The 10,363-nt window shown below is 53.5% G+C and overlaps 1 protein-coding gene across 1 annotated transcript in view; it reads right to left on the reverse strand.

The window, feature by feature from the left end:
• Positions 1 to 1,381: 1,381 nt before the first annotated feature.
• LOC140359129 (titin-like) overlaps positions 1,382 to 10,363 on the reverse strand; it is a 342,168-nt gene continuing 333,186 nt past the window's right edge. The window contains exons 165-168 of the mRNA XM_072443997.1: positions 10,079 to 10,355; positions 8,703 to 9,278; positions 7,992 to 8,297; positions 1,382 to 7,847 (exon numbers count right to left, since the gene is read on the reverse strand). Of these exons, the coding sequence (XP_072300098.1) occupies positions 2,287 to 7,847; positions 7,992 to 8,297; positions 8,703 to 9,278; positions 10,079 to 10,355 (6,720 nt within the window). The 3' untranslated portion in view covers positions 1,382 to 2,286. The remainder of the gene's footprint in view (positions 7,848 to 7,991; positions 8,298 to 8,702; positions 9,279 to 10,078; positions 10,356 to 10,363) is intronic.

Here is a 10,363-nt window from a genome sequence, read left to right on the forward strand (position 1 = left end):
CAACAGTTTACCACATAAATCATCAAGGGGGCACAAGATCTGTTCACTCACTAGTGGAGGCACGGAAGCTCCACCTGTGGGCGCTGCCCCGTTTACAGAGTGTCAGGGCAGTTCATCTGCCAGGCGTGCAGAATTGCACTGCAGATTTTCTCTCGCGGCAGAAACCACAACTGGGAGAGTGGAGGTTGAACCCGATGGTGGTGCAGGAAATCTGGGGGATGTACAGCATGGCAGAGGTAGATCTGTTTGCCTCGAGCGCGACAACACATTGTCTCAACTGTGGTTTTCCCTCTCAGAACCAGACAGTCCACTGGGGCAGGACACACTGGCACACCCGTGGCCGGAATGCCTCCTGTATGCATTCCCTCCCTTTCCACTCCTGTTGCTAACGCTACACAGGATAACCAGGAGCAATCACAGCGTGTTATTAGTTTCTCTGTATTGGCCAGGGAGGATATGGTTTCCCGTGCTTCTCCAACTTCTCAATGGGAAACCGTGGCCTCTCCCTCAGAGGAAGGATCTCCTGTCACAGCTGGGAGGGAGCATATGGCATCCTCACCCAGAGCGCCTTCACCTGTACCTGTGGCCATTAAAGGGCCGGACTCTGTGTTGACTTCTTGTGACCAGGCAGTTATCCAAACAATCCTGAACGCTCGTGCTGCCTCAACGAGAGCGCTGCATGAGAACAGATGGAAACGGTTTGTTAGTTGGTGTGGGACTCGTGATGTGGACCCACTGCTCTGTCCCAGTACTACTAAACTACCTTCAGACGTTATTTGATAAAAATCTTTCGGTTTTGACTATTAAGGTTTATGTTGCGGCCATTTCAGCCCGCCATTCCTTGATTGATGGTCGTTCAGTGGGGTCGCATTCCTTAGTATGCCGTTTTTTTAAAGGGTGCCCTTCGATCTAGGGCTCTTCAGCCTCCCAAAGTTACTTGCCATTCTACCAGAGGAGTGTCCACATCTGGGGCCGCGCTGAAGGGTGTCCCACTGAATGACATCTGTGCTGCAGCTACGTGGGCTTCCTCCTGTACCTTCGCCCGCTTCCGCTTCTCATCCGGAATTCATAGAACCCTAGTTACATACGTAACTCTTGTTTAGAACCTGTTTAGAACCGCTTTAGAACCGCTTTAGAACCGCTCGAATGGAGTAAGTGTTTCAAATGTGAAGAGGATAGTACTTTTACCCTTTTCATTATCTTATGCTTTAATTCAATCTTCTTTTTAGTGCTAAATATCATGTCATGTTTTGACCTTTGGCCTTTTGATATATGATATATTTAAAAGTATTTTATGGGATGTAATGTATATGATGGAGGTTTATAGCATTCTAGCAGCTTAAATGTGTAAAATGACACAGACACAGAGAGGAGGCGTGGCTCGTGCTGACACATGCTTTATTTAAACCAGAACACTCCAGGAGGAACAGAAACTTCTACAAAGTCTCTCAAAGTGCAGGGTCTCTACCACTGACAGAAGGTGAACTCTGCAGCCCTGACTGACAAAACTTAAGCTACACACACACAAACACAACACGATTCCTCCAGGAGATGGCGCTGCTGCTGCCCCAGAGAGAACACTCGTCCCGTTTAGGCCAGGTGCGTTTGGGGCGTGGCGAGCCGTCGGGGGCAGGATCAGCGCTCTATAGAATGTGAGCCCAGAGCGCAGGCCGTACGCTCAGGACACGTCTTCAACGGTTCAGGATCCGAGCCGAGGCCCGTAGAGCTGCTTACACGAGGGTGGTGCACGCAGCACGCGGGGCCTTCAGCCGGAACATTCTCTACAGTTAAGATTTAAACATATTTAAATATGATTCTATGGTTTGAGTATCGTCAGCGGGGATCGCTCCACCCGCTGAGGCATTCTTAGTCTTCAACCTGGAGTTGAGGCACATGTTTAGTTTCTGTTTGGCAGGGTAATCGTTCCACTAAACTTTCTCCTGCATTACATTCACAAAACTCCCTTTCCTATAATTGTCATAAATAACACATTTTCATAACCGTAACTTCGGCTATATACATTATGTACACGTCACTGGTTCAAAAAGGCTTCGTCACCAAAAGGCACATTTCAGAACAACGTTAGGTTGTAGTTCGGCATAAATTAAGTCACGTTTGGTACAAAAATAGTTATATTTACAAGAACATATCCAGATTCATGACGTTGGTGCTAATTAATAATAATAATGATAATAAGAACTAAAATTTAAAATCTTTTATACATGGACCATGAGAGTGGAGTCAGTCCTGCAGTTCTGTCCCGGAACCGCAGTGAGACCAGAATCCTTATGGTGTGGGGGACTTTGGGGTCGGGGACTTGGGTGAGATTGGGGATTTGACCCGAGGAGGGGACTTCAGGGGTTCTGGGGACTTGACTCGCAGTGGGGACTTCAGGGGTTCTGGGGACTTGACTCGCAGTGGGGACTTCAGGGGTTCTGGGGACTTGACCCGGGGAGGAGACTTGATTGGTTCTGGGGACTTGACTCTTGCGGGAGACTTGATGGGCTCTGGACTTTTGAGTCTGGCTTCTGGCTCTGGGGATCTGGCCAGAGAAGATTTGGCTTCGGGAGAGGTCACTCGAATCATCGTTGCTTGGGCCTCCATTTTTCTTACGCTCAGAGTGAAGTGCGCCTCTTGTTTCCCGCTGGAATTCTGGACAAGGACGGTGTAGCTGCCGGCGTCGGACAGCTCCACAGCAGAGATGTCAAACGAGGAACAGGAGCCTGAGGCGACAATGTGGTGTCGCGCTGAAGGCCCTATGGTTTGGCCCTCGTGGATCCAGGACGCCGCAGGAATGGGATGTCCCTCAAAGTCGCAGTCAAAATGCACTACGTCTCCCTCCTCCACCAACATGGACTTGGGCTTGGTCAGGATCCTGGCCGGTTTCTCAGTGGCTGTTAACTCTGAGACAACCGTCTCCTTCACACTTTTGGAGGAGACGTGGTATACCTCAGTTTTTGTCATTTGGGACATGTGATAGGCCGGCGGTTCCTCGTCTCTCTTGGTCAGAGTGGAAAAAGCGGCAAACTCCTCCCCGACCACCTCCAGTGTGGCGTAGTCGGAAGTCTCTCCACGCGCATTCCTGCACACGGCGCGGTACGTGCCGGAGTCTTCGGTCACGCAGCTGTTGATCTGCAGCGTCAGGACACCGTTCACGTTGGACATGTGGTACTTGGCTCCGGGGCTGATCTCTTTGCCATTGTGGAACCAGGAGATGTGTGGCTCAGGTTTGGCCTGGATGTTCAGGCTGAAGCGTGCGTTGGTACTATACGGCACGCGGTGGGACCTCATTCGGATGGTGATGCGAGGGGCGTGGTCCAGGCTGAAGGGTGCTTGAGGCAGAACCTCTTTGCGCTCCACAGATCTCCTTTCGGTTCTCAGGGCCTGTTTCCTCTCCTCGTACCGAGACGCAAAGTCAACTTTGGGATATGAGATCTCCACTTTGGCCCTCTCCTGCATCCTTTCAGATTCCGGCTCAGGCGGGGGCAGTTTCTTGATGGATTTGGGGATGTACTCAGCGGTGAACGCAGTCAGGTGCTCGCTTTGCACCTCCTCTGAGTAGGTGGTCACTGTAGACTTCTCTCTCTTTGTGCTCGTGCGCATCTTCTCCTCAAACTCGATGCGTTTAAGCTCGCTCTTGTAGGAGGAGATGCGGCCGACGGTGGTGTGCGGGCGGAGCATTTCCTGCACCTCTCTCTCCTCGTACACTCTCTGCTTTCCTTTGGGCGGTTTATATGTGGCTTTGTCGTGGCGCTGACGCAGGTCCATGAAGCTGGGCCCAGCCTCGTACTTGGAGGGGATTTTGTAGGAGTCGTAGCGGTGCAGCTCTTCGTCCTCATCCTCCATGTGTCTAGGCGAGGACGGCCTCAGGGCGGACAGCTCGAAGCGCACAGGGCTGAGGCTAGGGGGCGATGCAGAGTAGCCCAGCTCCAGCTCCTCCTCCAGGCGCAGACGTTCCTCCTCTGTTCGCTTCATGGACAGATACTCGTCGACGGGCAACAGCAGCTCCTCGTCCGACAGGTCGCCCAGAGACCTACGGCGGATGCGGTGGTAGGCATCGATCTCCGGGGACGGCGTGCGGTGGCGTGCAGGCCTCACTGTCTCCAAGTCATCCTGACTCACGGCCGGGAGCCTCCACTTGGGCTTGTACTGATCTTTGATGCGAACAGGGATCTCGTAGAACTGGTCCCAGCGTGACAGGCGGATGCGCTTGAGCCGGCGCTCGCGGATCTTGTCCATGGGCTCGGGGAACTCGTACTGGTCGCGCAGCTTCTTGTACCATTTCATATCAGACATGGGTTTAAACACTTTTATTTGTACGTCCTCCTCCAGCGCCGCCGGGTTCACAGTGCGAGGAGTGGGAACCACATAAGGCATACGCAGCCTCTTCTCATCTGCACGTTTCTTTCTCTCCTCCTTCTCTTTCTGGATCTCTGCCTCAGTCTTCTCACCCTTTTTGGTGGTCACAGCGGGTTTGAACATTGTGGCGGCTTCTCTGATGGCCTGGATGGCAGCGGGAGGCAATGGCAGGATATCTGTTCCTGTCATAATCTGAGACAGTCGTACCTTCTTTTCCATCTGCTCCTTCTCCTTGGCTTTCTCCTTCTCTTTGGGGCTCAACTCTGGCTCTTTTTTCACGTGAGCCACACGCTCCACCTTCAGTGTGGCCTGGCAGCTGGCCGAACCAGCAGAGTTAGTGGCCGTGACTCTGTAGATACCGGAGTCCTCAGGCAACGTGTCACGTATGTGGAGGATGAAATAGTCCAGACCCTCATGCACCACCTCGATGGAGGGTCCGAGGGTAAGCGGCATGCCGTCCTTCTCCCACTTCAGGGCAGGCTTTCCGGATACTCGAATCTCAAAGCGTACATCCTGCCCCTCGCGACACTCGACGTTAGCGAGGAGACGCTTGAACATGGGTCTGAGTGTGAGGTCGGCAGGCTTGGGCCGTGGCACCACGGTGAGACGGGCCTTACAACTGTCATCTCCATATCTGTTACGAGCCACAACGCTGTACTCGGCGTCGTCTTCAGCTTCCAGGTTGTGGATGATGAGCTGATACAGTCCTTTGTCACTGATGAACGTGTACTTCTTCTCGTCCTGCCCAGGGATCATCTTTTGGCCGGATTTGTGCCAGATGACGCGGGGCTCAGGGTGCACAGTGATGGTGACACCGAAGCGCACGTCCTCACCGCGGTAGGCCGTCTTATTGACAAGCGGCAGAGTGAACTCTGGCGGCTTCTGCAGCAGACGGGCTGTGTCCACACGGCGCTTTGTTTTCTTCACAACTCTGGTGGTGAAGAAGTCTCTGTAGCAGCGCACGCCACTGATGAACAGCTCTGCGTAAGCGCTGTCTTCTCCGTATTCATTCACCACTTTGCAGCGGTATGTTCCATCGTCGGTGCGAGTGGCCTTCTGCAGGCAGAGCGTGGCGAGTCCGTCCTCATACTCCATCACGTACTTGTCGCTGGCCTCCAGCTGTCGCACGCCGCAGTACCACGTCACTTCTGTGCTGCTGTCGTAGTTCTCGATGTTGCAGATGAATTTGACACTGTCTCCTTCGTTGACGACAGAGTGGCCGATCTGCCCTGCCAGCGGGCCATGCTCAAACGGAGCGATCTTCACTTTAGCCACAAAGACGCCACGCTGCGGGCGGATCGAGCCGCCGCTGGCCACACGGGCCGCTGACACCACAGTGCTCCACTCTTTTCTAACCATGGCCTGGTAGTACCTCTTGTGGCGGCTGGTAGGGATAGCTCTGGCGCTCATCTCCTCGGCAGGTTTGGTGAGCCATGGGTGGGCCAGTGCCTCAGTTGCCGACATACGATGTTTGCGTTCTTTGGTCATGAGGCGGTCGGTGAAGTCAAGCGCATCCACGCTGACATGCTTGAAACTGTCGTCATCGTAGCTGTAGGCGGCCGTGGAGATGTTGTCGATCATCTGTTGGTTGGTTTCGGCGGTGAAGGGATTGAGGCCGCTAAGCAGGACGTAGGCGAGGACACCCACACTCCACGTATCAGTGACGCTGCTCACCATGTCACTCTGGTGGATTTCAGGGGCCGCATACTCGGCCGTGGTGTACTGGACCTTAATAATATCACCGGGCGTCAGGTGGCGGGACTGGCCCAGCTCGATGATCTTCACGTTGGAGCTGGAGCGAGTTGTGTAGATGATATTCTCGGGTCGGATGTCAAAGTGGCCATAGTCTTCTCCGTGGAGGAACTCCAGGGCGGAGCACACCTGGCGGATGTAGCTCACTACCTCACGCTCGTTCAGCTCAAAGTCAGCGCTGTTCAGCCGCTCAAACACGTCTCCTCCTGACAGGAAGTCGTAAATCATGACGAGCTCCTCGGGGCTGTCGAAGGACTCGTGAAGCAGCAAGAAACTGGTGTGTTTGCACTGGTTCAAAGTGGCGATCTCCTTCTTCACAATGGCCTGGTCGGCTCCTCTCACTTTCACAAACTTGGCCATGTATGTTTTCTCTGAGCTCGTTGACACACAGCGATGTACGATTCCAAACTGGCCTCTGCCCAGCTCCTCAGCAATGCTGTACTTGTTGTGCAGGTTCTTTGCGTCCGAGTGAGGCGCCTTGCCTTTGGGCACACGGCCGGTGTCGTCCACCTCGAGGTCGTACAGTAGAACTCTGGACTTGTCCTCTTTGGTCATGACGGGGCCGCTTGTCTCGCTCGGGGAACTCTGGCCGAATTTGTTCTCGGCAATAACTCTGAACTGGTAGCTGGTTCCTCCGAACAGGTTGATGACGGTGTATCGCGTGTCTCTGGACTGGGCCACGCGCACCCAGCGCTCGGCCGTGGTCGAGCATTTCTCAATGATGTAGCTGATGACTCTGCTGCCGCCGTCATTGGCCGGAGCAACCCAGTTCAGGGTGACGGAGTCTCGGGATACGTCGCTAGCCTTTATGCCTCGTGGCGGGTCGGGCACGTCAGCTACGTCCAGCTCCACCGTCTGCTGGTCGATGCCAAAACGGTTCTTGGCGCAGACGATGTAAAAGCCGGCGTCTTTCTTCTCAACGCCATTGGGGAAGACGAGAGAGGTGAAGGAGCGTGTGACAATGACTTGGTAATGTCCGTTACTGTCAATCAGATCCTGACCCTTCTGCCAAGTGATCACGGGATCAGGCTTTCCACCGAAGGGAATCTTGATGTTGACAACCTCGCCACGCAGCGCCGGGATGGCCTCCTTGTCTTTCAAGTTTTTGGGCAAGTGGATCTTGGCGGGGATCTCCACGTCCAGGGACACAGTGGCACAGATGGAGCCGCCCTGGTTTGTGGCTCTGATCTGGTAAACGGTGGAGTCCTCCTCGGTGGCTTCAGTGATGACCAGCTGATGGTAGCCGCCCTTGAACTCCTGGATTTTGATCTTCTTTCCATCGGAGTGCACTTCCTTGCCACGACGGAACCATTTGATGACGGGTTTGGGCTGGCCGGTGATCTTGCAGACGAGAGTGGCGTTGCTCTTGTGTTTGACGCTCAGGTTTCTCAGCTCCTCTTTGAAGGCGGGCGCTCGGACGTCCACCACAGTGGTGGGGACAACTGGGGCTGTCTCCTCACTGTAGTCACTGTGGCCGCCCAGGTTCTCACACTTGACTCTGAAGACATATTCCACTCCCTCGGTGAGACGTTTGATGGAGAACACGGTCTGCTTGATCTCGTCTGTGGTCACCGCGCTCCATTCTGTCCAGTCCTTCTTGTCCTTCTTGTTTTTCTTCTCCAGGTGGTAGCACTTTATCTTGGAGCCTCCGTCGCTGAGCGGAGGTTTCCAGGACATGACACAGGACGTGTTGGTGATGCCGGAGACAACCGGAGACAGAGGAGGAGACGGTTTCTCTGCAAAGACAAGAATAAGAAAGTGAGATTATGGTCACCAATTTTCACGGTTTGATTCTCTTCTAGTAAAGGAATATCTATATTAGCTTGTTTCATTTGCATGTGGGTCTTTACCCCCTGACCCTGTCCCCGATGCCCACTCACCGAGCTGGCTCTTGATCAGGATGGGGGCCGTCAGCTCCAGGGGTTCACTGTTGCCGTATTTGTTCTGGGCGTAGACCCTGAAGTAGTAGCCGGCGCTGTCCACAAGGTTGGGTACTCTGCAGCTGGTGCTGTTGACGGAGGAGGACACCAGCTCCCACTGCGTCCCCTCTTTGTCCTCGCGTTTCTCTACGATGTAGTTCGTGATCATGCAGCCGCCGTTGTCCGTGGGCGCTTTCCAGCTGATGATGACGGAGTTTTTCAGGAGTGCGTCCAGGACGATGGGCCCCTGAGGGACGTCGGGTTTGTCTGCCAAGGACAAGAACCACGTCAGTACAACCACAAGAACCACGTCAGTACAACCACAAGATCTTTACTTACAGATCATTTCATGTCATATATATTTATGTCATATATATCTATGTCATGAATACTGAGTTACTTCTTACTGCGTATTTTCTAACAATCCTCTCCCGTGGCCCAATCAGAGAGCTCCATTCTGAATTTCAAACTTTTCAATTTGACATTTAAATTGTTTCTCTCTTTGACTTATTCATTGTTCATTGTTTCCTGTTCTTATGTTTGTGACTTCTGTTCATATTCAAGGATTGAAACTCCTCTGTGTTTTTAAAGAACTGACATTGTCCTCAACTCCACCAGATACAAGTACTTACAGAAGTACTCATACTCAGTGTAAATACGGTGTAAACTCACCGTAGATCTCCACGTTGAAGGCCGTGTCGGCGCGTCCAAAGTGGTTGTGCAGGCGGACGCGGTACTTCCCCCCGTGGACGCGGCGCTGCACGTTCTTGATGACCAGGTGCGTGTAATGCTCCGTGGTCTCGATGCTGATGTCGTCCGTTGGCGCCAGCGTCTTGGCGCCGTGCAGCCACATGATCTTTGGCTCGGGGCGCCCGATGTAGACGACGTGGATCCTCAGTGTTGTGCCGAGGCCGGCGTGGTAGGTCTCTTTGAGCGGGTAGTCCGGGTGGAAGGAGGGCGTGGCCTCCAGGACCAGGGTGCCCGTGGTCTCCGCCTCGCCGGCCTCGTTGATGGCCTTGCAGGTGTACTCGCCCTCGTCCCTCTGCTGGTCAGTCATGATGGAGAGCGAGTGGTTGCGGCCGTCTGAGCTCATCTCGTATTTGCGGGACTCCACGACCTCTTTGCCCGCGTGGTACCACTTGATGTCGGGCATCGGGCGCCCGATGATCTGGCACTTCATGATGGCGGGCTGACCCAGCTTAGTCGTGACCTCGTCCATCTCCTTCCTCAGGCTCGGCTTGTTCTCCACTGAGGACAGAAGGACCTGGTTTAGACCTGGTTTAGTCCTGGTTTAGTCCTGGTTTAGTCCTGGTTTTTTCCAGTTTAGTCCTGGTTTAGTCCTGGTTTAGACCTTGTTTAGATCTGGTTTAGTCCTGGTTTAGTCCTGGTTTAGACCTTGTTTAGATCTGGTTTAGTCCTGGTTTAGACCTGGTTTAGTCCTGGTTTTTTCCAGTTTAGTCCTGGTTTAGTCCTGGTTTAGACCTTGTTTAGACCTGGTTTAGTCCTGGTTTAGACCTTGTTTAGTCCTGGTTTTTTCCAGTTTAGTTCTGGTTTAGTCCTGGTTTAGACCTTGTTTAGACCTGGTTTAGTCCTGGTTTAGACCTTGTTTAGTCCTGGTTTTTTCCAGTTTAGTTCTGGTTTAGTCCTGGTTTAGACCTTGTTTAGATCTGGTTTAGTCCTGGTTTAGACCTGGTTTAGTCCTGTTTTTTTTCAGTTTAGTTCTGGTTAGTTAGTCCTGTTCTACCAATGGTTTATTCCAATAATAAACAGTGGCTTAGGTCAGTGTCTGTCTCTGTCAGTCTCTGGTCCGTGGTCAGTCAGCGGTCAGCTCTGGTCCGTGGTCAGTCTGTGGTCAGCTCTGGTCTGTGGTCAGTCTGTGGTCAGCTCTGGTCCGTGGTCAGTCTGTGGTCAGCTCTGGTCCGTGGTCAGTCAGCGGTCAGCTCTGGTCTGTGGTCAGTCAGCGGTCAGCTCTGGTCAGTGGTCAGTCAGCGGTCAGCTCTGGTCTGTGGTCAGTCTGTGGTCAGCTCTGGTCAGTGGTCAGGACTCACCCATGAGCTTGGTCTTGATGCAGGTGGCGGTCCTTCGGGGCCGGCTCAGTCCGCTCTGGTTCTCGGCGAACACTCTGAACTCGTACTCCGTGGCCTCGGCGAGTCCCGGCATCAGGAGCTCCGCCTCCTTCAGGCGGAGCTTGTTGCTCTTCTTCCACGAGCTCTCGATGGATTTACGATACTCCACCCAATAACCCAGCACGGGCGTCCCGCCATCGCACTCGGGCGCTGACCAGCGCAGAGAGATGTAACTGTTAGTGACCGCCACCGTGTCGATCTCACCGG

Source organism: Eucyclogobius newberryi, unplaced genomic scaffold (assembly GCF_026437365.1).
Source record: "Eucyclogobius newberryi isolate DKJ021-1_F unplaced genomic scaffold, fEucNew1.0.hap1 SCAF_14, whole genome shotgun sequence".
In the NCBI taxonomy this organism is placed as follows: Eukaryota; Metazoa; Chordata; class Actinopteri; order Gobiiformes; family Gobiidae; genus Eucyclogobius; species Eucyclogobius newberryi.